The sequence below is a fragment of the Amaranthus tricolor genome, chromosome 17 (genome assembly GCF_026212465.1).
Source record: "Amaranthus tricolor cultivar Red isolate AtriRed21 chromosome 17, ASM2621246v1, whole genome shotgun sequence".
In the NCBI taxonomy this organism is placed as follows: domain Eukaryota; kingdom Viridiplantae; phylum Streptophyta; class Magnoliopsida; order Caryophyllales; family Amaranthaceae; genus Amaranthus; species Amaranthus tricolor.
Window position 1 is genome coordinate 14572090 of NC_080063.1, and position 26893 is coordinate 14598982.

General features: G+C 32.3%; 2 protein-coding genes across 4 annotated transcripts; both read right to left on the bottom strand.

Moving 5' to 3' along the window:
• Window positions 1–9010: 9010 nt before the first annotated feature.
• LOC130803967 (glycosyltransferase BC10) lies at window positions 9011–14704 on the bottom strand. The gene is made up of 2 exons (XM_057668214.1): window positions 13659–14704; window positions 9011–10267 (listed from the first exon to the last, which is right to left on the bottom strand). Exons 1-2 carry the CDS (start codon window positions 14166–14168, stop codon window positions 9629–9631), a joined length of 1149 nt encoding a protein of 382 aa, XP_057524197.1. The 5' UTR covers window positions 14169–14704; the 3' UTR covers window positions 9011–9628.
• Window positions 14705–18665: 3961 nt separating this feature from the next.
• On the bottom strand, window positions 18666–25560 carry LOC130803968 (protein EARLY FLOWERING 3). 3 transcript variants are annotated; one of them, XM_057668218.1, is made up of 5 exons: window positions 25194–25560; window positions 24655–25103; window positions 22072–22913; window positions 19966–20017; window positions 18666–19883 (listed from the first exon to the last, which is right to left on the bottom strand). In XM_057668218.1, the coding sequence occupies exons 2-5, from the start codon at window positions 24871–24873 to the stop codon at window positions 18858–18860; spliced, it is 2139 nt and encodes a 712-aa protein (XP_057524201.1). In that variant the 5' UTR covers window positions 24874–25103; window positions 25194–25560; the 3' UTR covers window positions 18666–18857. The 3 variants fall into 3 exon arrangements, with proteins under 3 accessions (XP_057524201.1, XP_057524200.1, XP_057524199.1); XM_057668217.1 differs by having other exon boundaries at window positions 22072–22922; XM_057668216.1 differs by having other exon boundaries at window positions 22072–22922; window positions 24655–25560.
• Window positions 25561–26893: the final 1333 nt, after the last annotated feature.

A 26893-nucleotide genomic window follows, 5' to 3' on the forward strand; every position in this document is an offset into this window, starting at 1 on the left:
GTATATATATATATATATGTATATGTATATATATATACACTAGTAGAAAAAAACGTATTTGCTGCAGTTTATGTATATACGCAGCAATAAGTAGGAAAAAGAATTAGAAAAAAAAAAAGAAAACATTAATTGTTGCGGTTATGGGCATTAACCACAGCAAATACATATGAGCAGCTTCAATTGCTGCGGTTTTGTTTATGCCCGCAGCAAAAAATTACCTTTTAATTGCTCCGGTTCTTCATTACCCGCAGCAAATAACTCACTTCTTCACTTAAATGCTGCGGTTAATGCCTTGCCCGCAGCAATTGTAGTTTCAAAAACCCGCCATGTTAACGTTAAAACATAAACCCACGCACGAAACTGCTTTCATTGTTTGACATATTATACGACTGTTGCACTTCTTCATTCACTCATTACTGAAACTGCCGGTTTTCTTGTTCGATTATTGTCTTCAATCTTTCTTCTTCATCATCTTTTTGTTCTTGTTCTTCTTTGATCATCATTCTTGCTCTTCTTATTGCTTTTCTTCATCATAAACTTCTTTAAACTGCGCTGTATACACATTGTTGTTGCTCTTCAAACCCACGAAATTTGGACTTATAATTAGTTCTTGCACTTCTTCAAGATATAATTTTTTAAAGCTTATTAGTTCTCAAACCCATTATTGTTCAAGCTTCATTAATTGTGTACGTTTAGGGAGGTGCTTAGTTTTTTTTATACTAATTTTTATTTTCATTGTATAGGTTATATATGTATATATATATGTGTGTGTATATATATATATATATATATATATATATATATATATATATATATATATATATATATATATATATATATATATATATATATATATATATATATATATATATATATATATATATATATATATATATATATATATATATATATATATATAATATATATATATATATATATATTTATATATATATATATATATATATATATATATATATATATATATATATATATATATATATATATATTTATATATATATTATATATATATATATATATATATATATATATATATATATATATATATATATATATATATATATATATATATATATATATATATATATATATATATATATATATATATATATATATACATACTAACAATTTTCTATATTGCGTGATTTTTCATACTAATCTCTATAATTTGGTCCACTCACACCATTTAACCCTTATCCCCACAATTAACACAAAATAAGTCAAAATGTTAATGTACTTACTATATTTAGAGAAAAGTTATAGCATAACTCATCTATAACTATTTATAACTATAACAAATTACGACCGACATAATCACCTTTTAAAAATGCTTACATGTTAGTTTTCTCTTTAAAACTTTTCCGTCTAAAATTTAATGATGATGTCATTGTTAGTATGATTATCTTTGACTTTCTACTTTCTTATTTTGAGCATATTATTATTCTTATTAATTATGTTTTACTTTTTGGGTCAAATCGCATTTTATGTATGAGAAAACTATATATTATATTTCATTTATTTTAATTATTTATAAGATGTTTTCACTTTTATTTATTAAACGAATATTATTTAGTGTATTTGATATTTTGAAATGGTTAAAGCAAAATATGCTTTTATTAGGATTTGTTTTTGTTATTTATACTCTTGTTTACTTAAATGCAATGATTAAGTCCAATATGATTTAGGTTGTAACTATTTTTATACAAGTAACTTATATTTTTATGAGAAAAAATTATCTTTGTCGTTTAAACTAATAAAATAATTTTGCATATTTATATTTTTATGTATTTATATTTTATATTAAATTGTGTTACTAATAATAATAATATTTAATACTTCTATAAATTAATGTAATGTTTATTTTTGTTAGCAAAAATTGATATGTTTTTTTTATTAAAAAAATTCATAATTTCGTATTGTACTGAGGGTACGAACTATTTGCTCTTTTATTTAAAATAAAAAATAGAAGTATAAATATAGTTATATTACGAATAATGCAAAATATGATATAATATACATATTGTATACAACTACTCAGAGTGAAACGACATAAGTACAATTTTTTTCTAAATTTTAATTTCTTAATTATACAAATATGTCAGAAAATTTGATAAAGCCGTATATAGTATAAATAAGCTTTGTGTAATTTTTATCTTAAAGGAGTAATAGTATAAATACAAATCATTTGAATTTTGAAGTAGGGAGAGGTATCTTTATTCATATAAAAATTGCGATGTTTCATGTTTGTATTGTATGTTCTTGTTTTTCGGCTTTGTCCTTGAATATCATCTCCCTTTTTTACAAAGACTACTCTCATAACTATTTTTGTCAAAAAGATCCTAAGTTTTACAAATTAAAATTGAAATATTCAAAAATTATTATTTGAACATTGGAAAATAAATATGTATCCTATGATCTACAAAATACATATCAACATATGTTGTCCATGTCCTTCATTCTAGAAACTACACCGCAATTTATGGCTCGAAAGGTTCCCTTTGACATCATGTTTTGTTTCAAAAGAAGGGCGGTTCTGGGCCGAGGTACCCAATCACACTGGGCCCTTCAATTTAAGGGGAATTATTGTAAAATAATATACTATTATAATAAAATAGTTGTAAAAGAGTTACTTAATGTATCAATGGTCATATGTTCAAAACCTATTGATTATATTTTTTTATGTCCCTTTTTATCACTTTTTAAAACAACTCTTTACTCTATTTATTATTGGTCATCAATTTATTATTATTTTTCTCTTCTATTTTAACATTAGAAAAAAAGTTTAGTTTAACAACTTAATTTAAGATTAAGAAATAAAATTTGTGTTGAATTTTTATTTTATTAAATTTTTTTTTAATTATGAAGGACATCAATTTTAAAAATTTATAAAAAATAAATAGAGCCTCCACCTCCGCTAAAAAAATAAGATCAGCATTATTCATCTAGGTAAGGAAAAAAAACGGGGGTTTTAATTTGGGAAAACTCCTACGCCACCAAATTGCCCATAAAAATAAAGCTACTTTTTTCAATTCCACCTATTTGGACGCCCACATAGCAAAATCTTCTTACTTAAGGAAAAGCATAAAACGATGCCATTATTCCATACAAATTCCTCACTATTTAATTTATATATATATATATATATATATATATATATATATATATATATATATATATATATATATTACAGTGGACCGGATAAGAAATCAGGAGTTCAGAGAAAAATTAGGAGTTGCACCTCTCTCTGCTAAAATGCGGGAGAACAGGTTGAGATGGTTTAGGCATGTGCAGAGAAAGACCTTTGACACCTTAGTAAGAAGGATGGAATGCATCATAGTGAAAGGCAAGAGAAGTCGAGAACGACCAAGGAAAACGTGGGGGAAAAGATTAAAAGTAACTTGCACAAACTCTACCTCTAAGGACCTAACCAAAAATAGAGCCAGTTGATGGCGCCTCATCCACGTCAGATTACTAGACATATCCCTCTTAACCACCATTTGAATTTGTTCTTTGCCTATACTTATCGTTCTTTACCACCTTTCTTACCATTATCGTTTTTTTAGTTATTTATAAGTAATCTATTTGTTGTGCAGATTTAATTAGTTGATTAAGGTTTATGGTTAACGACGTGGGTGTAAGTTGCAGGCTTTCGGATAGTTGCAGATTCCTTTCTCTTTGAAGATCCTTCTTGAGCCGAGAGACTCTTTGACTGCGCTCTCCCACATGGGTACGAGTTGTCGTCTATCTTTATTCCCAAACCCTAATCATAGTTGTTATGAGCGGGATACAACGGGTATGCTGATGATAATGATATATTACGAAGTCCCCAATAACGTATCTCATTCTCTTCGTCCTTGTCAATTTAAAAATTAAATTTCTCGAGACAGAAAAATATTTTTATTTCAATGCTAATCAGCCTAATCTCTGCTCTAATGCCAAGATAATCCTAAACTCGATATCAAATCCTGTAATAATAATATAATATTAATCTAAATAGGAAATGAAAAATTGTGATATTTCCTTCGGAATTTCGCTTTTTACGACAATTTCCTCCCTATTCATCATGATTGTTATATTTTTTGGAAGATTATGACCAATTTGGTCAAAAATAAAACCATAATTACTTCAAATCACACACCAATCACGCGTAATTTGTTAAAGATAATTTCACTAAATGATTTACTTTTCTAAACATGCAATTATTCTCTGGTGAGATCAGAAATAAACTGCAAATATTACTCTGTTTTCACCAACAAAATTTGACATCTAATAAAAAAATGAAATCAACACAAAATTAATAATTGCATGTAAAATTAGCAGTCAAAACAGAGAAATAATAGTCGAATGAAGGAGAAATAAGAACGAATGTAGTCACATAATCATTAAACATCCAACATAATCACAACTCACAACCTAAAAACCACAATCGAAACCAAAATAGTAGAAAACTAGATCATAAAATTCTAATATAATTCATATCACGATAATCATAATATATATAACGAAATGTGTATATATACTATCATTATTATTAAACCCTAGAAATCATAAAAACCATCCGCATAAACCATAAACTCCATAAAATAGAGAAAATTCACTAAATCCGCCATTAAATATCTTAGATCCTGAGAAGAGAACCGAAGAAAAATGCGGCAATTGCGATGGCGAAGCCTCCAATGTTCAAAGGAGAAACAGTTCCGGCGGCGGAGGTAGGGCTTGGAGCAGGAGCATCAGCTGCCATGGCGACGCTGAGAAGAGAGAAAATGGTGAAGATGACCGCCATAAGAGTTGATTGCATTGTGTTCGCCATTGATGAAGTCTTGACAATCGAGGTTTTTTTTAAGAGAGAGAAAGTGAAGGAGATTAGTTTTTTTAGGAGAGAGGAATATTAGAGTTTGTTTTAATGGAGAAGAAAGTGTAGGGCTTTATAAAGGGCTGGATTCGGGCAGAGGAAAAGTGTGAACGGGCAGGTATAACGGGCAGGTGAAAATGGCTAGTAGTTAAATGCCAGCTATGTAAAGTGGGACCTACCGTGCCACTTAAGGTTTTGCTATGTGAGATAGAACTTGCATAATTAACATAAGTAATCACATGGAGTCCATAATTAGGTAGTATATAAGTATGGTTTATATAATTTTTTTAAACTTTGTTAATATTTTAGAGAAAGGAAAAAAGTTTTGTATTAAATATTTGGTATATAAAGTATATTTTAGGGTCTATTTCTTTAGTTAGTTCTCTCATTTTTACGAGAGAACGTAGGTTGATAGAAAGATTGAATTGAATTTTTCAACTAATTTAGATGGTTACTAATCTTAATTTATTTTTAAGGAATAATATTTTTTATTGTAAAATAAACTAGAGATTTTTTAGAAGTAAAAAGGAAAGAGAATAAATTTTTTTTTAGGTGGTGAGATTTGAACTCTTGTTAAAATGACGGAAAAAATTAAGCATTCATCACTAGGCTAACTGCCTAACTTATAACAGTCGATCTCTTGAGAGACCGTCTCATTGAAAGGCGTCTCTAAGGCTTAATCTATTAAAGTTTAATGTTTACTTACTTTATTCTTAATGTCTACTTATCGTAAACTTAATGTCTACTTACAATATTATTAAATGCCTACTAACAAACGGCACAATATCCTCAATGCCTACTTACATCTTCCTTAATGCCTACTTACATCATCCTTAATGAATACTTACCATATCTTTAATGCCTACTTACAATATCCGTAATGTCTACCGAGTAATTACTTTATAATTTTTTATGAGCCGGCCCAAATAAAGATGATCTCTCAAAAAAACCGTCTCTTACAAGAATTTATAAACTTATAATTCCATGTTAAGTTTTCAAAATGATGAGAATATCACGTAATACTTTATGAACATACTTTTTTTTAACCAAATTTATTCTTATTGAATATTATTTTTATTATTAGTAGTATAAAGAATAATTCCTTATTTCTTTTAACTCACCTTGCTTTCACTTGATTCAACTTAATTTCACTAATTTAATATTTCTTATAATATAACTTAATTTTATTGAACATAAGTAATCTTTATTGAACGTATTACGTCGTTGTTAAATTTATTTTTATTGAACTTAACTTGAACTGAACTTTATTTATGTTTATTAAAATAAACTATGCAAAGACTTATTTAAATTTAAACTCTAAACTTCTACTCCTATTAATTCTATAAAATTTTCTTGTATGCTCGTTCACCAAATTAATTCTAAAATAAAAGCATGAAATAATTTGAATTTAAACCTTCATTTAAAAAAATTATCATTGGGGAAAGATATACTTTAAAAGCTTAGCTAAGCAAAAGTTGACTGACTGAAAGCATATAGTATTCTGATTGCTCTAATGCCATTTTCAGATTGGTCATTTATATTCCAATTTTGTATAGTTAACAATTGCAAATCATTTAATCAATGTTTTAATTTAAAATTAAATAATTATAAAATTTAAACTCATAAAAATAAAGAAACTCTTTTTAAAAATAATCACAATTATAACTGATTCGCTCAAAATTATCCTTAATATTAATAATTGACTAGAGATATTCCATGCTATTCAAGTAAATTTTCTCATAATAAACCAAAGTTTTATTGATCTTCACAAAATACACTAATTTTTATATGAAAAAATATTTTAGATTATTATAGTTAAGTAAATTCTGCATATCTAATAATGAATTGGCTTTGAGTTGATGACCGATAGTTAAGTAAATCCTGCATACAACTAATAACAATGAAATTCTAATTTACTAATTGGAAATTCAATAAGTAATGTTTACGTCTAATCATCTCCTAAGTAGACATTTGTACTTCATTAGTCATACTTTAATTTTTTTGAATATTTTAACATGCCAACTAAATTACTTTTCAAATTAAAATTGTTCTAATAGCTTACATGCTTGCCATCAAACAAATGACATTTTGCTGTTGTTGATTAGTCATTTTGCATCATTTTTTGTTAAAAAAACTCTAAAATCGTTATTCTAAATAATACAAAATAAGTGTAATTGTTATAGCATATAACATATCATGAAGCTTCAACCATCAGCTTAAGCTTTTGACATCGGCTCTGATACCATGTTGAGAAACCAACTCAACCAAAAGCTTAAACTGATGGTTGAGGTCTCATGATATAATATATGACTGATGTTATTGAAATGATCATTTGAATAGATTAATTATATGACGAACTGATGTTATTTTTTCTAAGTATTGATTATGTTGCTTTTTAAAAAGTTAGAAAGTTAAAAAAATTCAAAATATATGATAGTGAATGAAGGAGTGAGGTTGGGGGCATATGTTGCCGTTGTGTTGGGTTGGAATTGGGGCCCATTGTATGTTGCGGATGCCTTGTGCTTCCACCCTGTAGGAGACGGTAGTTTACAAAATGAAAGCCATTTTCTCTTATTTTGTGTTGTGTGTCCCTAATGATTTATGAATAGCCATCTCAATAGTAAATTCAAAATTGTATTCAAATATCAAAGGAGCACTTATTTATTCTTTTCAAAATTCAAAATGATTGTCATATGTATATTTCCATGCCCTACTCGGATTCTAATTTTATATTTTATAATTTAATAAAATTTTAAAAAATATATGCAGAATTTTAAATAATATTGTTTTAATGGCTTATTTTGGTAAAAAAAAAATCAGAAAGTGGATAAGTATTATATTAGAAAGATGATGATGTATGTTGAAGTCACAAGGGTTTAAATTAAATCAGACTAAAACAAAGTAATTCATCACATAACTAAAGGCGCTATAAAGCTTTGGAAGAAAATAAAACATTTTTCAATAAATTAATCAAAATACATTGGGATATTTATCTACATTATTGTTTGTTCACGTTTTCAATGGGCTTAATTTTGGATCGAATAAATTTTAAATTAAGTTAGTAACGATAATGTCATTTTGGATTTGGTTAGGTTTAGGACGATCTGATCGCCAAGAGATTACAATTTGTTTATTATTACTGAAATTATTTCAAAACATTTTTCCTTTATTTCATTGAGTTCAACTTATTTTGGATTTATTGGTTAAAAATTCTAAATTATGACCACTATTTAGCAATCAGCTTTCAATTTAAAATCCGATCAACTAAAAAAATAAAAGTTGAACCGAATGCATTCCTTCATTTTAATGAATTTGCTATCTCTCATTTCAAAAGTTTTCACATAAATCTAGAACAATAAATAAAATGAAAAAAATAGTAACCAACCTTAGAAAGTAGATCACCCTAAAATAATGGCTCATGAGTCATGACATACACAACACAACATGATACATCTATTAATTACGTAAGAACCTACAGGTAATGGAGGAGGTCTTAGTAAATAACGGTGATTTGTTAAATTAATAAATTACTCTTATATGATAGAATTTGATAAGGTGAGAATTTTATAATTTTAATTTACCTTTTTTAATTTTTTTAATTTTATTATTACTTTTTTATATTTTTTGATAATTTACAAATCCTAGTTATTGATTAGAAATTATTAAAGGTAATGCCTTCTTAATTGTTTAATATATGCTTCATCATCTACCCATTCTCCACTTATCTTTAGTGTTGTCCATTTTCTTTATGCATGATATTCTTTCTCCAGACTCCTCAGTAATAATCAATCAACAAATTTAAGTTTCACTGCGAATCTTCTTTTTTTTTTTTTTTCTAATTAAATATAATTAACAATGCAACAATTGTTTAATTAGTATAATTACTTTTAAGAATACTCTCAACTATTACTATTGATTCAAAATATCCTAACAATTATTTAAATTTGTATGTAGATATTGTTGTGAGGATGAATGTGTTAAGATACACTAAAATCATGTTCAAGGCATTGGTATTCTGCGTGACACATTAATCACCAAATACAAAGATTCTCTCATTTCTTATAAACAAAGTTTTACCATTGAACCATATTCCGACAAGCCGTCGTCCTTATAAAAGTGCAGAGAGCAAGTGTATAAGACCATTAATCGTGAACATGATAAATTATCTTTATATTTTTTTATTAAATTTTAAGTAGGTTAGAGAATTCTTATAGGTAAGGAGAAAATGAAAATTAATATTTTCTTAAAAAAAGCCTTCATCTAGCTAGAAATATTCAAACAGATTTGACCAGACATTTACCTGACCTTGTATATCCAAACCCGACTTCAAAACAGATTTACAATGATGTAAAAAGAAATATAAACATATCATCGTCAATCCGACCCGAAATCAATCAGATGACTCGAATGAACAACTCTATTCTCAACTTGTACGTTAAAACAACGCTCAAATGCCAACTATAGGCTATACATAACTACCATAGTAAAAAATCTAAGCCTCAACTACCTCCAACACTATTCTAAAATCTACACTAAATATTGAAGTATAATATATCAACCCCACATAGCTCTCTAAATATTTCTGGGTAATTGGAGTAGGCTAAAGAATTCTATACGAAAACTGCCAGTCCAGTATCATCTGTTTACACACCAAAAACCGCAAGCTGCACTTTCTATGTTTTCGAGATCCTCGAACACGGCCTCTCCAATAACCGCATCTATAGCCTTAAAGTCGGATGTATTTGCCAAAGTTCGTCATCAGAATGCGAAAACCTTTGGTGCTACTTCCAACAATGGCTCCAAGGCGCTCGGCGCAAATTTCCTCGCAAAGAGATAACATACAGTAGTGTTCCTACCATTGTAATCACAACTCTTGTTTTTTTTGATCTTTTCGAAGAATTCCACTGCGATATCACCTTTCCCGAAGGTAGCAGGATGGGCCCCACCTCTTGACCAATCCACCCAAGTGATGCTTCTATTGGCCAATAGATTTGCTGCTTCGATAGTAAGCATGGTAGGAAAATAATGCTCATCTACATAACAATGTGGCTTACAGAACGCTTCGAACTTAGGGTAAAAGATGGTGTCTTCGACAACGGTGACTGCCAGTCTTCTATTGATTTCGAACCATTGAGATCCTTTGCGCCATTCGGTAATGTTAACCTCGGGAGCCATACTCTCGTTATATCGTCCCCTTCCATATGGTCCGGTATCATCAAATGCACCGATAAAGCTATACTTGGATTTCGTTATGTAATTGTGTATTGTGCTAAAATTGTAGAGTGGAATACAAGATTCTGAAAGGAGTATAAACCACTCATTTGAGATATCAAGCAACGCGTTTGCGAGGAGCCTTCTTTCCGCATCACACATGCTCATCTTCCCCCATTCAGCCGCCTGCAAAGAAACGATTCAAAAAGGTTAACTAGTCGTATTTTGGGTTCAGTAAGTCTACTACTATCCAAATGATGCCTTCAAACATGAACAAAACCAGGTTTTTTGGGCATGGTGGTATTTACCTGAGGCTACTACATACTATAATGGTTTATAGTTCAAAGACCCGGTTTTGAACCAATCCGAAACACCTGATTCGAAATCGACCCAATGACCCGAATGAACACCTCTAATATGGACTTATCAAATTACATGAAAATGAAGCATAATGTTGACATTCATATCCTCAACTGTAAAAGCTTCAAAAGTAATAAAAAATTTAATTGGGATCTTACTTTTTGGAGTAAAATTGACCATATTCCTATACCCCTCTAATTTAAGGGGTACGGATTGTTCATCACCTTCCTTCACCCAAATCCTATTTTTGAGCAGAATATTGGGTTGATAATGATAATGATGACATTTAAATCAGCTCTAAAGTTAAATATCACCCCGACTGCTACAAATCACAAACTTGATTCCCAATATAAAAACATAAGGTAGCATACTGGCATATAAAGAACCCATGAAAGCCCTGAAAGCTCCAAGGCTTTTATCAGTCGACGGGCATAAATCATGGTGTATTGAGTGAATGGAGACAATCAGACTAGTGAACAAGCTGAAGGACTGTATACGTGCTGATGAGGGTAAAGAATACAGACAAACGAAAATCATTTTCGGAAAAGAAAGATAGCTTCAACAAAAGAAAAAGAATGCTCAAGCACAAACCTTAGGACTCTTGCTATTGAAACACACATGTACACCACGGATGACCCATATCAGCGTACCCAGAAACCGACACAAAAAACATGATCTTTTTTCAATTGAAATCTCTTTTACAAAAGAATAACTTTTGGCTCCTCATTTATCCCAGTTCCAACAACAATGAATGATTAAAGTCTCTAAGAAGCCAGGACAAATAACAGACCTATGAGAACTCTGAAACTGCTGGGAAGAGCACTCCCATATCACAGATTACCGAATTGTAATATGATTATCATCAAAACCATTGTCACATGAATCGCTAATTTTCTCGCGAATCACGAATTGAAAAAAGTGAATTGTGGTCGCTTTTGGGCTATTCTTGGGCAAATTTGAGCGAATCGCGAATTCAAAATGTGAATTCGCTAGCGAATTATCTTACACTGATCAAAGCTGAAAGAGAAAACCGGATAGCTGTTTAGTAGGGAGGGGTAGTTCTAGATCCGAAATTACGACAAAGTTGTATGAGCTTCATAACAGACATCAGTATAAACTTAATTCTAAAAGGTCAATGACTATACAAGGTGCTGGTGTCCCTCAAATAGGTCAAGGCAAGGCATCACAACTCACAAGGCTCAGGTCAATGCACAACTGAATTTTTTTTCCCGATCTGTTCTAACAAATTTTTCTTTCCGACATCCAGTGTTGAGAGGCACACGAGTCACTGATATGCACAACGCACCCACTGTAACCTCAATGACTCACATATTTTGCATCTTGGTGTAAACTCAAAAATAAGTTACCCCAAAATTAGCAATTTGATTAGCAAATTCAATATAACAATTTGTCTATATACTCCATTTACCGTACTCAAACATGTTCGTATTTCACACACAACCCTAAAGTAGCAATTCTCTCGCAATTGTGTCACAACTAACTTGACCTCTTCTCAAACCTTGTTCTTCAGCATCAATCAAAGCACAACTTGCCAATCGATAGAGCTAGCATATTAAAGCCAACACTCCATACATAAGATATTTTATACATTATTTTACACCGTAAAACTCATTTAAGCCCTAAGTGTTATCTACATACTCAAATAGAATATAGATTCATGTGCATAAAACAAAGTCATTGGTTGACGGGACCTTTTGTCATCAGCTCCATTTTCCTAACATACATTAGAGGCACAAGCTTTCAAGTACTCATACAGTCATATTAGCCACTAGATATCACCTAATGAACCAGGAAGTCCATAGAGTAGAGAATTATATTTATACCTAAAGAAAGAAAATTTTATGCAAGGAATATAAACCCGAAATGCATGATCTAATCCATCATAAAATTCTGCATATCATTATCAATATTTCATGCCCACCTCATTGTTCTGAATCTAACCTATGTACACTCTAATGACCTAGAAGGCTCAACTTCAGGAATGACCTTTACAAGAATGGATGATTCAATTTCCACCTCATTCGAGATTCTCCAACTAGGAATACTTATTGCAATCAATACTTACGGATAATTAGACATAGCATCCTTAAGCTACAATTGGGTAGTCTGTATTATAGACACTAAATTTAAACTTCACGGAGGCGACAACATACACAATACGTACAAAATTAACTCATCTAAACATCAACTTTCCCTCTCTTGGTCTCTTCACTCCTCACATGTGGCAACATAAAGATTGCGAGGTTTTAATTTTCAAACGAAAGCGGTGGAATGACTTTATAGTTTTGCTTACTAGAAGTTTTTCTTTAACCATTTGAAGTAGCCTCGCAGCGATAACAATGCCAAAGACTTAATCCCAGAAGATTGTGGTCGGGGACATGAACCATGGATAATTTCAAGTGGTTGTCCATATGAATTAAATTTTACACATAATGGACATAGTGTAATCAATTCACAATTCTACACAGAAATATATTATGGAAAAAAAGAATGCCCCTTCATCCTTACTACCTCCGTCCCTCTCAATTTGCACCATTATTCATTTTAATTTATCTCACTGATTTTACACCCTTTTCTTTTTTGACAATGATCTCATTTTCATTCTTTTGATCTCATCTACAAACTTATACTCTTTCTCCATCTTAACCACTCAATATTATCCTCTAATTGTTACTTTGGTTAATTCTCCAACTCAATTTCCTTTTTCACTAAATTTCACCCATTTTGCACTACACTAGGTGCAAGATGAGAGCTACAAAGAGGATTAACCAATTAAATGGAAAAAAGCATAAGGAAAAAAGAATGCACCTTCATCCTTACCCTCTCTATCCCTCTCAATTTGCACCACATTCCATTTAAATTTGTCCCACTAATTTTGCACCCTTTTTTTTGACAATGATGTCATGCTCATTTTTTAAGCTCATCCACAAACTCATACTCTCTCCCATTTTAACCACTCAATTCTATCCTCCAATTGTTTTTTTCTAATTCTCCAACTGAATTTCCTTCAGGTACAAAATGAGAGAAACAGAGCGAGTATTAAGTAATTAAATGGAAAAAAGCATAACTAAAACATCACACCAAGAACAAAAATCAATCAAAAAACAACACATGAAATCAGGTAAGCAAACTAACCAACATCACCTAAATTTCCAAACAAAAACAGTAAATTACCGAAAAAAACTGAGATTCATACCTGGCTAGGAATATGCCTTCTATAAAACACAGATGAGGAAGGAAACTCTTCATTGTAAGATGGCAAAGCATGAACATAGATCGAAAACCGCCCTTGATACCCCTTAAAGAACCTCTCCCAAAGAGGGGCTAATGGCAAAGGCCCTTTAGTTAAGAACATAAATGCGATTTTGGGATTTCTATCAAAAGGGTAATTCTTCATTCTAGACACCATTGTTGCCCTCCAAAAAAGCTCTTCATCACTCATTTTATGCATCAAATTAGATGGAGGTCTAATCCATTGATCTAAACCATTTGATTCACCAATACATGGCTCATAACCAGGTTTAACTACTCCCACAACACCATCAAACCCAAATCTCTTAAATGTACTTAGACTAATGAAGGAAAATAGTACACATATAACCAAAAACATCAAAAATACTAAAAGTAATCTTACTGGTAAACCCCTAGTTCTAGTCACAGAACCTGGGTCTTTTCCTTCTTCTAATGACAAAACCCTTGTTTGCATCTTGTTTTCAAAGCTTATATACCCTTTAATTATACTAAAATATGATAATTTTTTCTGGGTGTCTTCACTTTTACAAGATCAAACCTTCATAAGGAAAAATCATTAAAATTAACTGAAATTACAGATTACTTATATGGGTATTCTTCACCTTAACAAGATCAAACCTTGAATATTTTTCGAAAGAGAAAAATCATTGAATATGACTATAATCTAAAATTATTTATACATAAAATCAGAAATATATGAAGTATTTTGAAGAGATCAAATTTGAGAAGGCATTGAGCAAATTTCACAGCCCATCAAAAAAAGGCAACTTCTTTAGTATCAAAAACGATATCAGATCTGTAAGAGAATAAAACGTGTCAGTTTTGGAAATCTGTGTTTTAATAAAACATAATTGAAGAAAAAAATCAGAAAAATGACTAATAGAATATATTATTGAGTAAAATTGAAGAGAAATTGAAGCTGATGGGTTGAGAATCCTGGTCTTAGAGGCATTAAATACCACTTTTTCTAAATACAACCTAAGTTAGATACAGTATCTTTTCCGATTAGTCTACTCTGTAATAAAAAATTATTATGTTGTAATATAATAGAAACTTTTAAAGTGAAAAAAATGAAAAGAAAAAATACAAAAGGGTTAAACAAAATATAAGATGAATGGAGATGAAAAAAAGGAAAATAAAATTCAAATCTTCTCTTATTTAAAATAATTATTGCCTTTATTATATAATAGTAAATTTAAATCAAATTTTATTTAGTTTTTTTTATTCGATATACCCTCAACTCCAAAAATAAAGAAAAGAGAATGTGAATTGAGAAATCGTAGAAGAGTAAAGTGACGATATGATTAAGAAAGGAGGAGATTATGTCATACTTCATGTTATATGAGTAATTTATTTTAAATATATTTAGTCATTTATAAATAGAAGTCCTAGTATTCTGGGATTTTCCAGGTCTTGGGGTACGTTTCATGTAGTTGCCGTTGTCGGGGACTCGATCAATTTTTTTATTCCATGTTATTCCCGTCTAATTTAAAGTTTGAAAGTTGAAACTACCATGTACTTAGTGATTGATGAATTACTAAAATAATTCGTCAGTTAATTACTTTATGGATTCATTTGTATACATATAGTCTTTATAGGCTTCAGCTCGTAAATATATGGTAATGAGTGTTGAATTGTAAACACACTTGATGAGGTTTATTATTTTCCAAAATCATATGGTATCATGAAAATTCTTCACCAATCATTTTATGCCAGTCCATAGTCCCCTGTTGTAGTGATGTGGGATCTTCCTCATACGTGAAGTATTTCCAATAAGAGATTCATTCAATTTTTTAATGCAAAAATATTTAGTTTTGTAACTAACATAGGCAGATAATGAGGTATTTAACTTGTAACGGCTTCAAATATTATAAACTTATTTGAAGGAATTTTAAATGGACCGGAAATGTAAATTGTTGCCAATCTATCAAGTTCGTTGAGTTGAATCGTGTTGGAATGGTTAGAGTATACTATAAAGTAGTGAACGCTCGTATAAGCGCTTGAGTGCTCAATCAAGCAAAATGACAAAAATAGTAACAAAGCTTTAAAAGATAAAGCTTGTCTGACCATTAGGGGTGCTTGTTCAACATGTGTGACACTCGTTCGAGTGTACATGGTGCTCGTTCTTTTTTATAAGGCATATTGTTTTGGACGATGACTTAGGTGATATGCTCATTCGAGTGCATCTAGAGAGCATTTGTTCACGTTCTAATGCTTTGTTTTGGAGAGAAATAACTTCATGTGCGTATTATACAGTTTGTAGGGGATGACTGCATACATTAATCTTTAAAAGAGGGCATGTATGATCGTTAAAAGGTTTGTAGAAACTTTTACATTCTTACTCTCACATGATATATACAACCAAAGGGAAAATAACTTTGCAAACAATAAGCTTAGTATTCTGATATCTCTATCCCTCTTAACACAAGATCATTCATTTTACATTCTAGTGCTAATAGCGTCAGAATGATCAATTATATCTCATTGTATATTTTAAAATCATCACAAGCGCAAAAAAAAAGTTCAACAACACATTTAACTTGTATTTAGTAACTAGAACCAAGAGCAGTGATCCTTTCAAGTTCTTCTCCCTCCAAGTTTTTTATCCAAACAAAATAAAATTTTCTCATTTGAATTCACTTCTTTTCCTTTTTTTTCCTTCGAAATACTTCTATCCAAACAAAGTGTATTGTAGCATGCGTGCATTAAGATTTAAGACCAACTTTAAAATCAGAATTGGCTGATAATAAGTAATAACACTAATTAGTGCGAAAATCAAGTCTTGTTTACATTGAATTGTAAATACGACTTTTTCTGATAAAAATTCTTAATTCGCTGCATTTAGCATTAATACCCATCAAAGCGATCATAAATGTTGAATCTTGATTATTGATTTATTGAGTGTGCAAGTTACAACCCCCATTGCTTATAGACTTGTCCACACGATACATAGTCCCTGTCAACTAGGATAGTACCCCCTAAGTATAAAGTCTTACCCTAACAGGGTTAGAGCATGCACATTTAAACATCACTATGACTACGTAAATTTGATATGTATCATTAATTTTGTGAAAATTTTCTCAAATTGTTGGCCCACTATTAAGAATTTCTCGAAGTAATGCCCAATAATTCTCGGTCAAAAATATCTACTCAACATTCGATAAATGATAATGTTGGTTACAACTTATATGATAGTAATTTTAAATTATTGAATATGTTAGTAATTTATATAGAGTATAATTGACAATGTTATTAGTTTTATCCATAAAATCACAAAAAAATTAAAAATTATAACGTCCACTTCATAGAGACTCCTAGCTTGCATGTCTCAACGTGCATGTCTTTACAGGTTGATAAGTATCTTTCGCCCATTATAATAATAAGTACAACTATTCCTGTGAGAGGTATTTTTTGGTGAGATAACCTCGAAACAAAAAATCCATATGCTACTATTTAGTGTTATGGGCTATTAAACATTTCTAATCTATGATCATTGTATTTTTTTCGAAAATTTGAAATCTTTAAGTCAAAAAATCAAAAAAATGAACCAAATAATCCAACTTTCAAACTTATTCCAAAAGTAAGCGTGAAATTCCCAAACCTGAGGTTTGGGGCTGTTTGCAGTTAGTAACTGCGAACAGGTCAAAAAAGATAAAATATTTATTCGCAGTTAGTAACTGCGAACAACTAGTATGACCTGTTTTTGTGGAGCATGCTGTTCACAGTTACTAACTGCGAACAGGTCAAAATAGGTCAAATAGCTGTTTGCAGTTACTAACTGCGAACAATTATTTTGTCTTTTTTGACCTGTTCGCAGTTACTAACTGCGAACAACCCCAAATCTCAAATTTGAAAATTTCACGCTTGCTTTTGGAATAAATTTGAAAGTTGAATTATTTAATTTATTTTTTTAATCTTTTGACTTAAAGATTTCAAAATTTCATTTTTTTCAGCATTATAGCCTATAGCTTTTATTGGATCATATTTTGTTTCCAGGTTTTCGAAACACCAAATCAACAATTCTCGTTTCATTTCACCTTTCAAATTAAATTATGTTTATATAATATTTGCTCACCCACACAGACCTTAAAGAGCCACCACCGGCTAGTCGAGACCAATAAGACCTCACAATATGATTTATATATTTTACGGCCCGTTTGGATAGTGGGATTAAATAGTGATAATGGGAATGTTTATAGTGTAAAGTTTCATCAAAAGTTCCATGTTATTCCCATGATGATGAAACTTTGATCACAAAAAAGTTTTTTATTTATAAATTTCCATTATCTCCTAATATCACCTCTCTCTCTCAATGGAAATGCATTGGAATAAATTTTATGAAGAAAATGAGATGCTTGAAGTTGAACAAGTATGGCCATTAAGGTAACCAAAAGATTTTTCAACCAAAATTACACTAATTTTCATTACCATTACCACCGTTTAATACCACCTACCAAACGGGCCGTTAAGTCATATCCAACTCGGCCCATTGGCCCATTTTTACTTGAGTCCAACCCAGCCCCATATCTAAAAAAAAGTATCCAAGAGAGCCCTTCAGCCATCAGGAGTAACAGCTACTACAAAGTTATCAACTAATACAGTTTGCACAATTGGGTTAGATTTGTCATATTTACCATGACTTGAAGAAGAATCCCCAAGTGTTCATGTCTTCTTCTTGGCCTTAATTCTGCCCATCAATGGAGGAAGACGAGCGTCGCGAAACATGTATAATGAAACGTCGCTGAACTTCTATCACAAAACAGAATTCAAATGGATCGTACCACGAGCTTCGCTTTATGCAACTCCGTAAGGAAAATGGGAAAGTACACACATAACATACCTGGTCTAAGCTTCAAGAGATTTCTAGCCTTCAACGATAAATCGAAACCATAATGTCTCGAGAAACTGTATCGCATCTTATGCATGAATTACTGAGTAATACATCGAAATCTGAAACGGAAACAGAATTTCCAAGGAACTATTTCAAAGTAATACATATCTACACGAGTAATCCCATATCAAGATCAGAGGATACAACATACAAGAATTTTACATGTATTGTTATACAAAAAAAACAGTTAAGTCGAACTCACAAATTAAGATGATTAAATTAGTCGAGAATCATCAATCCCGGTTTGGTGAGTTAATTATACTCGAAATGCCTTCTTTCTTCTTGTATCGACTGGAAAATACGGGCTGCTGATTCCCTTGTAGATCCGGGCTTATGTGGAACAACCTTAATAACCCTAGTTGGATTTTCGGTTGGAAAGCCCGTGGAGATTTGTTCGGTAGGCGCTGCAGGGAAAAGAGAAAGGGTATCTCTCCCTTCCATGAGCTGAGCAGTGCCCGTTTCCTGAGTTCTCTGACTCGGGCTACTCGCTGTGCTTCCTTGCAGCTCACGTTCTTTTGGGGGCTGAGATCTCGCTGCAGGTGCTTTTGTTCCGTTGTTTTGACTAGGCATATTCAATGAGCCTTGATGTTTCATGCTGCCAAATTTGACACTAGTACCCGCGGGCTGACCCGTCTGACCAAATGCATTTGGGGCCGAAAATGGATTCAGTTGCTCCACAGTTGAACCTGATACACTTGGGCTCATTATAGGCATAGGCATTCCATATGGAGGAAAATAGCCCTGTCCACCATAATGCATTCCCGGTGGCATTACTATGCCTGGATAGTGTGGATTTGGCATTCCATAAGCCGGATTCATAACTGGCGTTGGGCCGACAGGACCATAATCTCCACACATGGGGCCCATATATACAGGAGGTGCAGGATATGGCTTGTATACAAGACCTTCAGAGGGGGACATTACGGGCATCAACCATTGATGTGGACCTGGTTGGTGGAAGCCCCACGGGTTCATTTTTGGATCCATTTTGACAGGCGGAAAAGACGGATTTGTATTGACTGAGGAAGGCCGGTAGAGCGCAGCTTGAATAGCATGTTGTGGTGGAATCGGAGGTGACTTAGTCACTGCATTTTCGGCCGTACCTTCCACCTTATCAGTTATCTTTTGGCAACCATCCTTCGGCGCACTCTTATGGCCGAGAGCTTTTGGTGCATACTCGGAAGAATATTTCTCTAAAGTCGACCCATTCAAAGAAGATTTACCAACAAAAGCACTACCCAGTAGCAATTCTGGGGACTCCGCAATAAGTTTTTGCACCTACAATAGATTTCAAATGTTACAAGATTTAAACACGGAACAATTGTGGCATTACACGTAGGTAAGAATGTGTTGTAAGTACCTTTATTAATCTGTGCAATTCGAACATTTGAACAGCAATTACTCTTTGATGGCTGTAATGCGTAAGAAAACAAAATCACTAAGTTAAGATTTGAGAGTGAAAGTTCATAAATAATGCAAACTTTAAAAAATATAGGGGGTGTTTGGCAAAGGACTGATAGCTGATTTAGTGGTTGATTTAACCAGTTTGACAAACTGATTCAGAATCTGCTGCTATGAGCAGCTTGTACAAAAACATCTTATTCACAACATTAAGTTATTTCAACCAGCTAATTTATCAAACACTAGCATTTGATGGTTTGACCCCTATATTTTTATCAAAATAAGCTAAAATTGCCTATAAGTTTTTTTGCCAAACACCCCCATGGTTTGTAATGTATAAATGCACTAGCTTCTATGCAGTCATAAATAAAATTCAGAATCTTTGTTACAAATAGGAGTATTTCAACAAATCTCATACATTTGTACCTTGAAAAATAGAAAACATAAAGCCAGAGATTCACCAAAATATCAATATCAATACAATACTCTGATATTACACTTATCTTGTATGGTTAGAGTGACAAAATTACGCGCTTTGAAGTAAATTAGAAAGTATTAAACTTTTTAGCACTACCTGTATCCTCTCTGATAGCATCACAAAAGGATGTTGGGGAACATATGATTGTTGGAAATACTCACATGTGAGGAAGATCTCACATTACTACAACAATAGTGGGTTGTGACTTGCATATTATGCTTGGTGGGTAATCCTCTTAATACCATATGGTTTTTGGAAAGAGTGAACCTCATCAAGTGTGTATGCAAGTCTAAGGCTCATTACCCATGAGTCCGTGGGCCTGAGCCCACGGGTACCCCGTGGGTAAGGCCTAACAATGATCCCCATTGGTAACGTAAAAACAAAAATTGCATCGGTAACACCCCTGAGTTTCCGACCCTTATACGAAACCAAAACCGCAAATTCCAGGGTGTTACAGCATCATGATTGTGAATTAAAATATATGTATCACCACCCTATGGCCTATTTTTTTCTTTTAATTTCACACCCTTTAGCACCAACTACATGGAGAGAACTTACCTAAGCATAATGATTTACAAAGCAATATCAAGGAAATACACAGAATACGTTCACCAAAGGCAGAGGCAAAAGACAATAAATCATGCATGATCCACAGTCTCAAGACCTGCCTGCCACCAAATGCATTTGAAAATTGTTTTATGTTCCACCGCTGGAATTAAAGGACATTCGTCAACCATACAATGGGGGGACCGATATTCTCCACAGCGTCAAATATTCCCTCCCTTAAAAGCAAATTTCCCAAGTCTGCTTATAGTCAATATTCACCACAGTCCCAGAAGTTAGCATATATCCGAAAATTCCAACATCTGAGCAGAACTTTCAACAATAAAAATTAAGCAAAACCTAAGGCAGAAAACTTCCTTGATTGAAAATATTTCTATTTACCACAGGAAGAATATAAATTGTGAAAATTCATAAACATAAATCCGTAAACAGAATATTTGACACCGCTCATCAGTCAGCTTTTTGTGTCTCTCAGGTTTGATCCATCAACAACAGAACTCAAAAAACCATAACATAGCAACAGGCTAAACTACAACAAAAACATTCCATGACCTCAATGTCACCAATTGGCTCCTATCTAGGCAAGGGGCCAAATATATGCAACCTTACCCTTGTAAAAATGAAGAGGTTGTTTCCAACTAAACCTTGATTGCAAAAACAATATGCAACTTCACATACATAAATACACATGATCTTCAAAGTCTTGATACACCTATACATCAAACAAGACCGAAGTGCTAAGGTTCCAAAGAGCTAACACAATATATTTTAAATATAGGCATCCTACAAAATAATAAGCAGATTAAAGATTACTGTTAAATTTTTCATGAGAGTTGACTGCAAACAAGTCTAATGAGGTTCCATTCTAAAACCAATTGGTGATAGGAGGAGCAGCTCATCAAGTTTATATATTCGTTAACCTCTCTAATTTTTCGAAGAGAGATCATAGGTGGGTTATTTGTCCAACAATAAATTTTATGCTTGCTTATAAAAATTCTTACACTAGTCAACTAAAATACTTACTTGGCAATAGCAGTTCTAGCTTTCCAGAAATGCTTGCGACCTATCATCCGAACAACATTATCAGGAGTTATGTCGAATCCAGATACAGTATCCACCATGGAGGTTTCAGAGACATTATCCATTTGATCCATGTTTCCTTTCTCCGGAGATTGATATTTCTCTAACCTCTGCAGATCATCGTCAGTTTTATCATCTCCCACATAGCGACATCCTACACGAGGATTATCACTCAGCCTCAAAGAGGTTTGTTCAAGAGAGTAATCCAATGGTCGCTTTAAAACAGCTACACCATTTGTAGCATCCATAGCAGATAAATCGTCGTCATGCTCCGGTCGCAAGATGGCGCCCGTGTTCTCTAAACTGCTCATCATGTACTTGTCCTGATATCTACTTTGAGTACAAGTATCTTTTCTCCAAGGTCTGTCATCCTTCTCCCTCATGAATACATCATACGAGTATCTTGTAGAAGCATCGGACACTCTTGAACTTCTTTTCCCCGGATTTTTTAGTTGCTGCTTTGAGATGAAGTCTCCAGTATTGCCCGTGCCAGTTTCTTTTCCACCCGCCCTTTGAAGCGCTGCTGAATTTGATGAACCTAGATCATTGCGTCTTTCTTCGTGCATACTAGGCTGATTTTTCCCATTACATGGCATCGTCTCTTGTTGAGAAAAAATAGGGACCATAAAATCATCGTCTTCCGGTGGCTGTTTTTGATTCTCCCCAAGTGGCATTTGATTACTCATATCCGCAGACTCAGGGCGGCTTACTTGCACCTCATCATAAGACGAGGTTGAAGGTTGTCGATAAAGAGGGAAGTACATATTTCGTTCATGGGCTGCACCCTGCAGTTTCTTATTTTCAATAAGACCCGATTTATAAATAATGTCAATGAAGTCTATGCACCAACAAGGAACAAAAACACAACATAAAGTTGAAGAAGACATCAAATTACAAATACTATTGAAAACAGTGCAATTTCATATTCGATAACTTACACAAACAACTTGTAAATCTCATTTAATTGTTCTCCTAATAACAAACGCTGTAAAATAGATGTGATTCACTCATTACTTGTTAGAAAGGAAGGGATGGGCGCAAAAGTACGTAAATTTATGAAGTTTGGAAGTAAATTGCTTCACCAATAATGCACAGAGAAGGGCAACAAACGAAAAAACCAGCCATGTAATGAACAACTATTGGGAGAAGACCACAGGAGGTTAATATTATTTCAACAATATAACTGCCAATTTTCAATACTTTACTTCAAATCATCATGAATCTTCTCTACTCAATACTTCGACCATCTCTCCTAAACAAGCCAATTCACCAAAGTTTCTTGAGTTACGAACAAAGCTTTAACTCATAGGTCACAACAATGAGATCTGAAGTCTATAAGATATATTCAATACTTTACTCGTATGTCAGTAGTACGGTGGAGCTGGAGCATTCAGTTAACAACTGATACTCACAGCTAATAAGTTCAAGTTATACTTGGATGATTTATTGAGACTCGTTTGCTACTAAAAGGAGACTGAAAGACATCGGGAGTCTGGACTGATGTGAATTCCCTACAAGGTTGTATAAAGTCAAAAGAAAAAATAACTTGAAGAGTTGTCGAACAGGAAACATCAACCTCCGAAAACAATAATCCATTACTTACAAACTAATGTTTTTAGCCACATATGAAAACATCAAAATAGCAAGCTGATTGCTAATTGCTACAAAAATCAGCAATACATTAGCCACAATTAAGTATGTAATGTTATTTATAGATCAGTTTTTATTGCCAGAATACTTCATAAAAAAGGAAAATCCTCATAGATGGATAAGCTAGAGATGACACTAGAGCCTTTTACAAGTGATCCATTGACATTAATCAATAGGGTTTTGGATATGAGTTCCTACAGGCGGAGTATAGGCCTTAAATACATATCCTGATGTAGCACTAATTGGGAGTTATGACAAAATCATACATCTTCTGTTAATGCACAAAGTTCCAACTTTTAAACTATATTTGGATAGGAAGAGGAGGAAACGGAGGAAAATGAAGGATTACATTTCCCTCACTTGGATACCAATAGGGGAATAGAGAAAAGAGAATTGGAAGACAAACTCCACATTTTGAAGCAAAATCCTTCCAACTTTGGAAAGATTTGGAAGGAGAAACACACCTCCCCTCCCCTCCCCTTCCCTTCCCTTCCCTTCCCTTCCCTTCCCTTCCAAAAATGGCATCCAAATATATTGTTAGCATCTTCTATGCAACCCTTAATTAGCCTTAAAAAAATTAAATGAAACACATGCCATCTTTGCCAGCTTTACTATCATTTTATGTCCACAGCTCCATGGGAGAAACATAGTTAGGGAGAGAGAAGACATCACCCCACCCAACCCCACCCCCCAACCCTCTACCCAATCCCCACAATTACATTCCAATCTTAGGCATAATACTTGACTCAAACTAGATGAATCCTAAATAAAACAATGAATGGTATTACATCAAAAAAGCAATTAATTCAAACACAACAATCCAACATTGAAGCAAACTATCACCAATTAAATAACTTTGAAATTTGAGAACCATACCTGCAATGTTGAGGTAGAAGGAGTGGCACTATGATTGCTATTATTATGGTTAAGAGGCTTTGAACCGGAATTGTACCGCTGTGATGGTATACTAAGTTGTTCATAGAGAGCCATCTTATTCCTAGGAGGTGCTCTAGGACCTCCTTTTCCTGTATCATTCACATGTAACCTTGGAAACATAGGACCCATAATCTTATCATCATCTTTTACTCTCTTCATTTTCTTTGACCCAATTCTTGAATGATCTTCAAATCCAATTCACAATCTTTCTCAAGAAACAAATTATCCCATTGAATTACAAAACCCCCTTTCAATCAAAACCCTTAAATCTAGCACAAAGTATACAACTTTCAAAATACCCAAATACCAAAATCCCTATAATATGCCACTAATCAACTAATCACAAACAACCCATTAAAAATTAAGCTCACCAAACTTCAAATCCACCTCTGAAGTGAAAAAGGAAAAAGAATTAAACTTGCGAAGAAATTAGACTAGAATAGAATCAATCCAAACAAGACCTTATAAGCAAGAAGTACCTCAGCTATTTGACAGATTCAAAGACAGTTTCTTTGAAAATGATATCTTCTTTGGAAACAAGCAAGTTTCCTGCTCAACCGACCTAAGGAAACTAACCCCCAACAGGGAAAAAGATTAATCTCAGTTGGCACTTTCTGGGGGGAAATCAGCAGAAAACAAACAAGGAATCAATAGTAATAGAGCAACAGAAAGAGCTATAAACAGAACAAATTATAGAGAGAGAAATAAAAGGATGCTGTTTTTGCTGGTTTAGGGATTTCTTCTGATAGAAAAAAAAGATAGAAACTTTTGTCCAAATTCCTAAAGAAAGAGGAAAGAGGAAAGAGGAAAAAGTGCTGAGCTTTTGTGGGTCCTGCTGTTTGGATAGAGCTAGAAGCACCCATCAAATATAATAGGAGTACTATAGAATAACATTTTCAACCTTTGATATGCTTATCTAACCAAACAGAGAAGATTGAAAAAAAATAAAAACATTAAATTTATTTTGGGTTGCTTGGCATTTAAATTTTATTTATTTATTTTTTCGGTTGGCTTTTTGTTTAATTAAATAGTCAAAATTATTATCACGTAAATAACTTTTAAGTTTATTGAAATGTTAATTTGTAAGCCAAAATAAAAATTTATTTATTTTTAATTTGTAAATAACTTTTTTTATTGTCTTTTGGTGTTTTGTCTTATATCTTATCTTACCATCATCATCATCATATCCAATGTCTTGTTTGGATGCAGGGTTTGGGTGAGGGAAGATGACTGACGGACAATCCATACCCGTATTCTCTTCACAGGGAGGACTAGAGAGAAGTGGTCGAATTTTACCCCAAACATATAGGAGTCCTTTAAATAAACAACAAATAAACCACCATCTACAAATAACTTTTAATAAACATCTTAAATAGCTGACTTATCAATATGTTCAACTAGTTAAGCTAGTCAATAGTTTCAACCAACAACTTCAACTTACTGTCATCTATCAAAAAAAGGTAAAAGTTTTGTATAGATTTAATCAATACTATTTTAACATGCATCAAATTAATATAAAGTATTTTTCAATTATTGTACATGTCTACTAAAAACACTTGCTCTCTCCAATTCTTGTAATTTGTTTCATTTTGTTTTTTTATATTATTACTCTTAATTTATATTTTTATTTTTAATTTAGACGTCAAAATATAGTCAAGTAGAATTTTATTTGATTCGTCTCAATATATATTTTATTAATATAAAATTTTTATAAAAATTATGCACAGTTAGAAATATTTAAAAGTGAATAAGTATATTGGATAGTGTGTCAAAATTAAATGAAACAACTTAAAAGAATTAGAAGGAGTATTAATTTAATATCTCTTCAGATTAGACATACTAAAATTGCGCGAAAGAAATACATATAAATTTTTTTTAATAAAGAAAAAAAGCCACTAAAAAAAATACCATCAAGAATTCTGGGCTATTGTAGAGCCACGTTAGGTTGAAACTTCTACTTTTTGTTTGAGTGGACAACGGCAGTACAGAGGCAGGGTCATCAAATTTCAGAGCAAATCTAGAAATGGTTATTTGTGCGAATAATGTATTACTTCTATTACTTCTATACCACTAAACATGATTAAAATTAAATTAAATTCGTAAATTTTTTTATTGCAATAAATCTAGAAAACTAAAACAGTAATTTGTGATGTTGTGTCTCATAAACCTTGATCTAGTG

Coding starts and splice junctions, on each gene's coding strand:
- LOC130803967 (XM_057668214.1), bottom strand. CDS start 14,168: ATGCAAACAAGGGTTTTGTCATTAGAAGAAGGAAAAGACCCAGGTTCT. Junction 10,268..13,658: donor GAAGGCATATTCCTAGCCAG/GTATGAATCTCA, acceptor GTTTCTTTGCAG/GCGGCTGAATGGGGGAAGAT.
- LOC130803968 (XM_057668217.1), bottom strand. CDS start 24,873: ATGAAGAGAGTAAAAGATGATGATAAGATTATGGGTCCTATGTTTCCA. Junction 20,018..22,071: donor GCTAGAACTGCTATTGCCAA/GTAAGTATTTTA, acceptor TACGCATTACAG/CCATCAAAGAGTAATTGCTG. Junction 19,884..19,965: donor AATTGCACAGATTAATAAAG/GTACTTACAACA, acceptor AATCTATTGTAG/GTGCAAAAACTTATTGCGGA.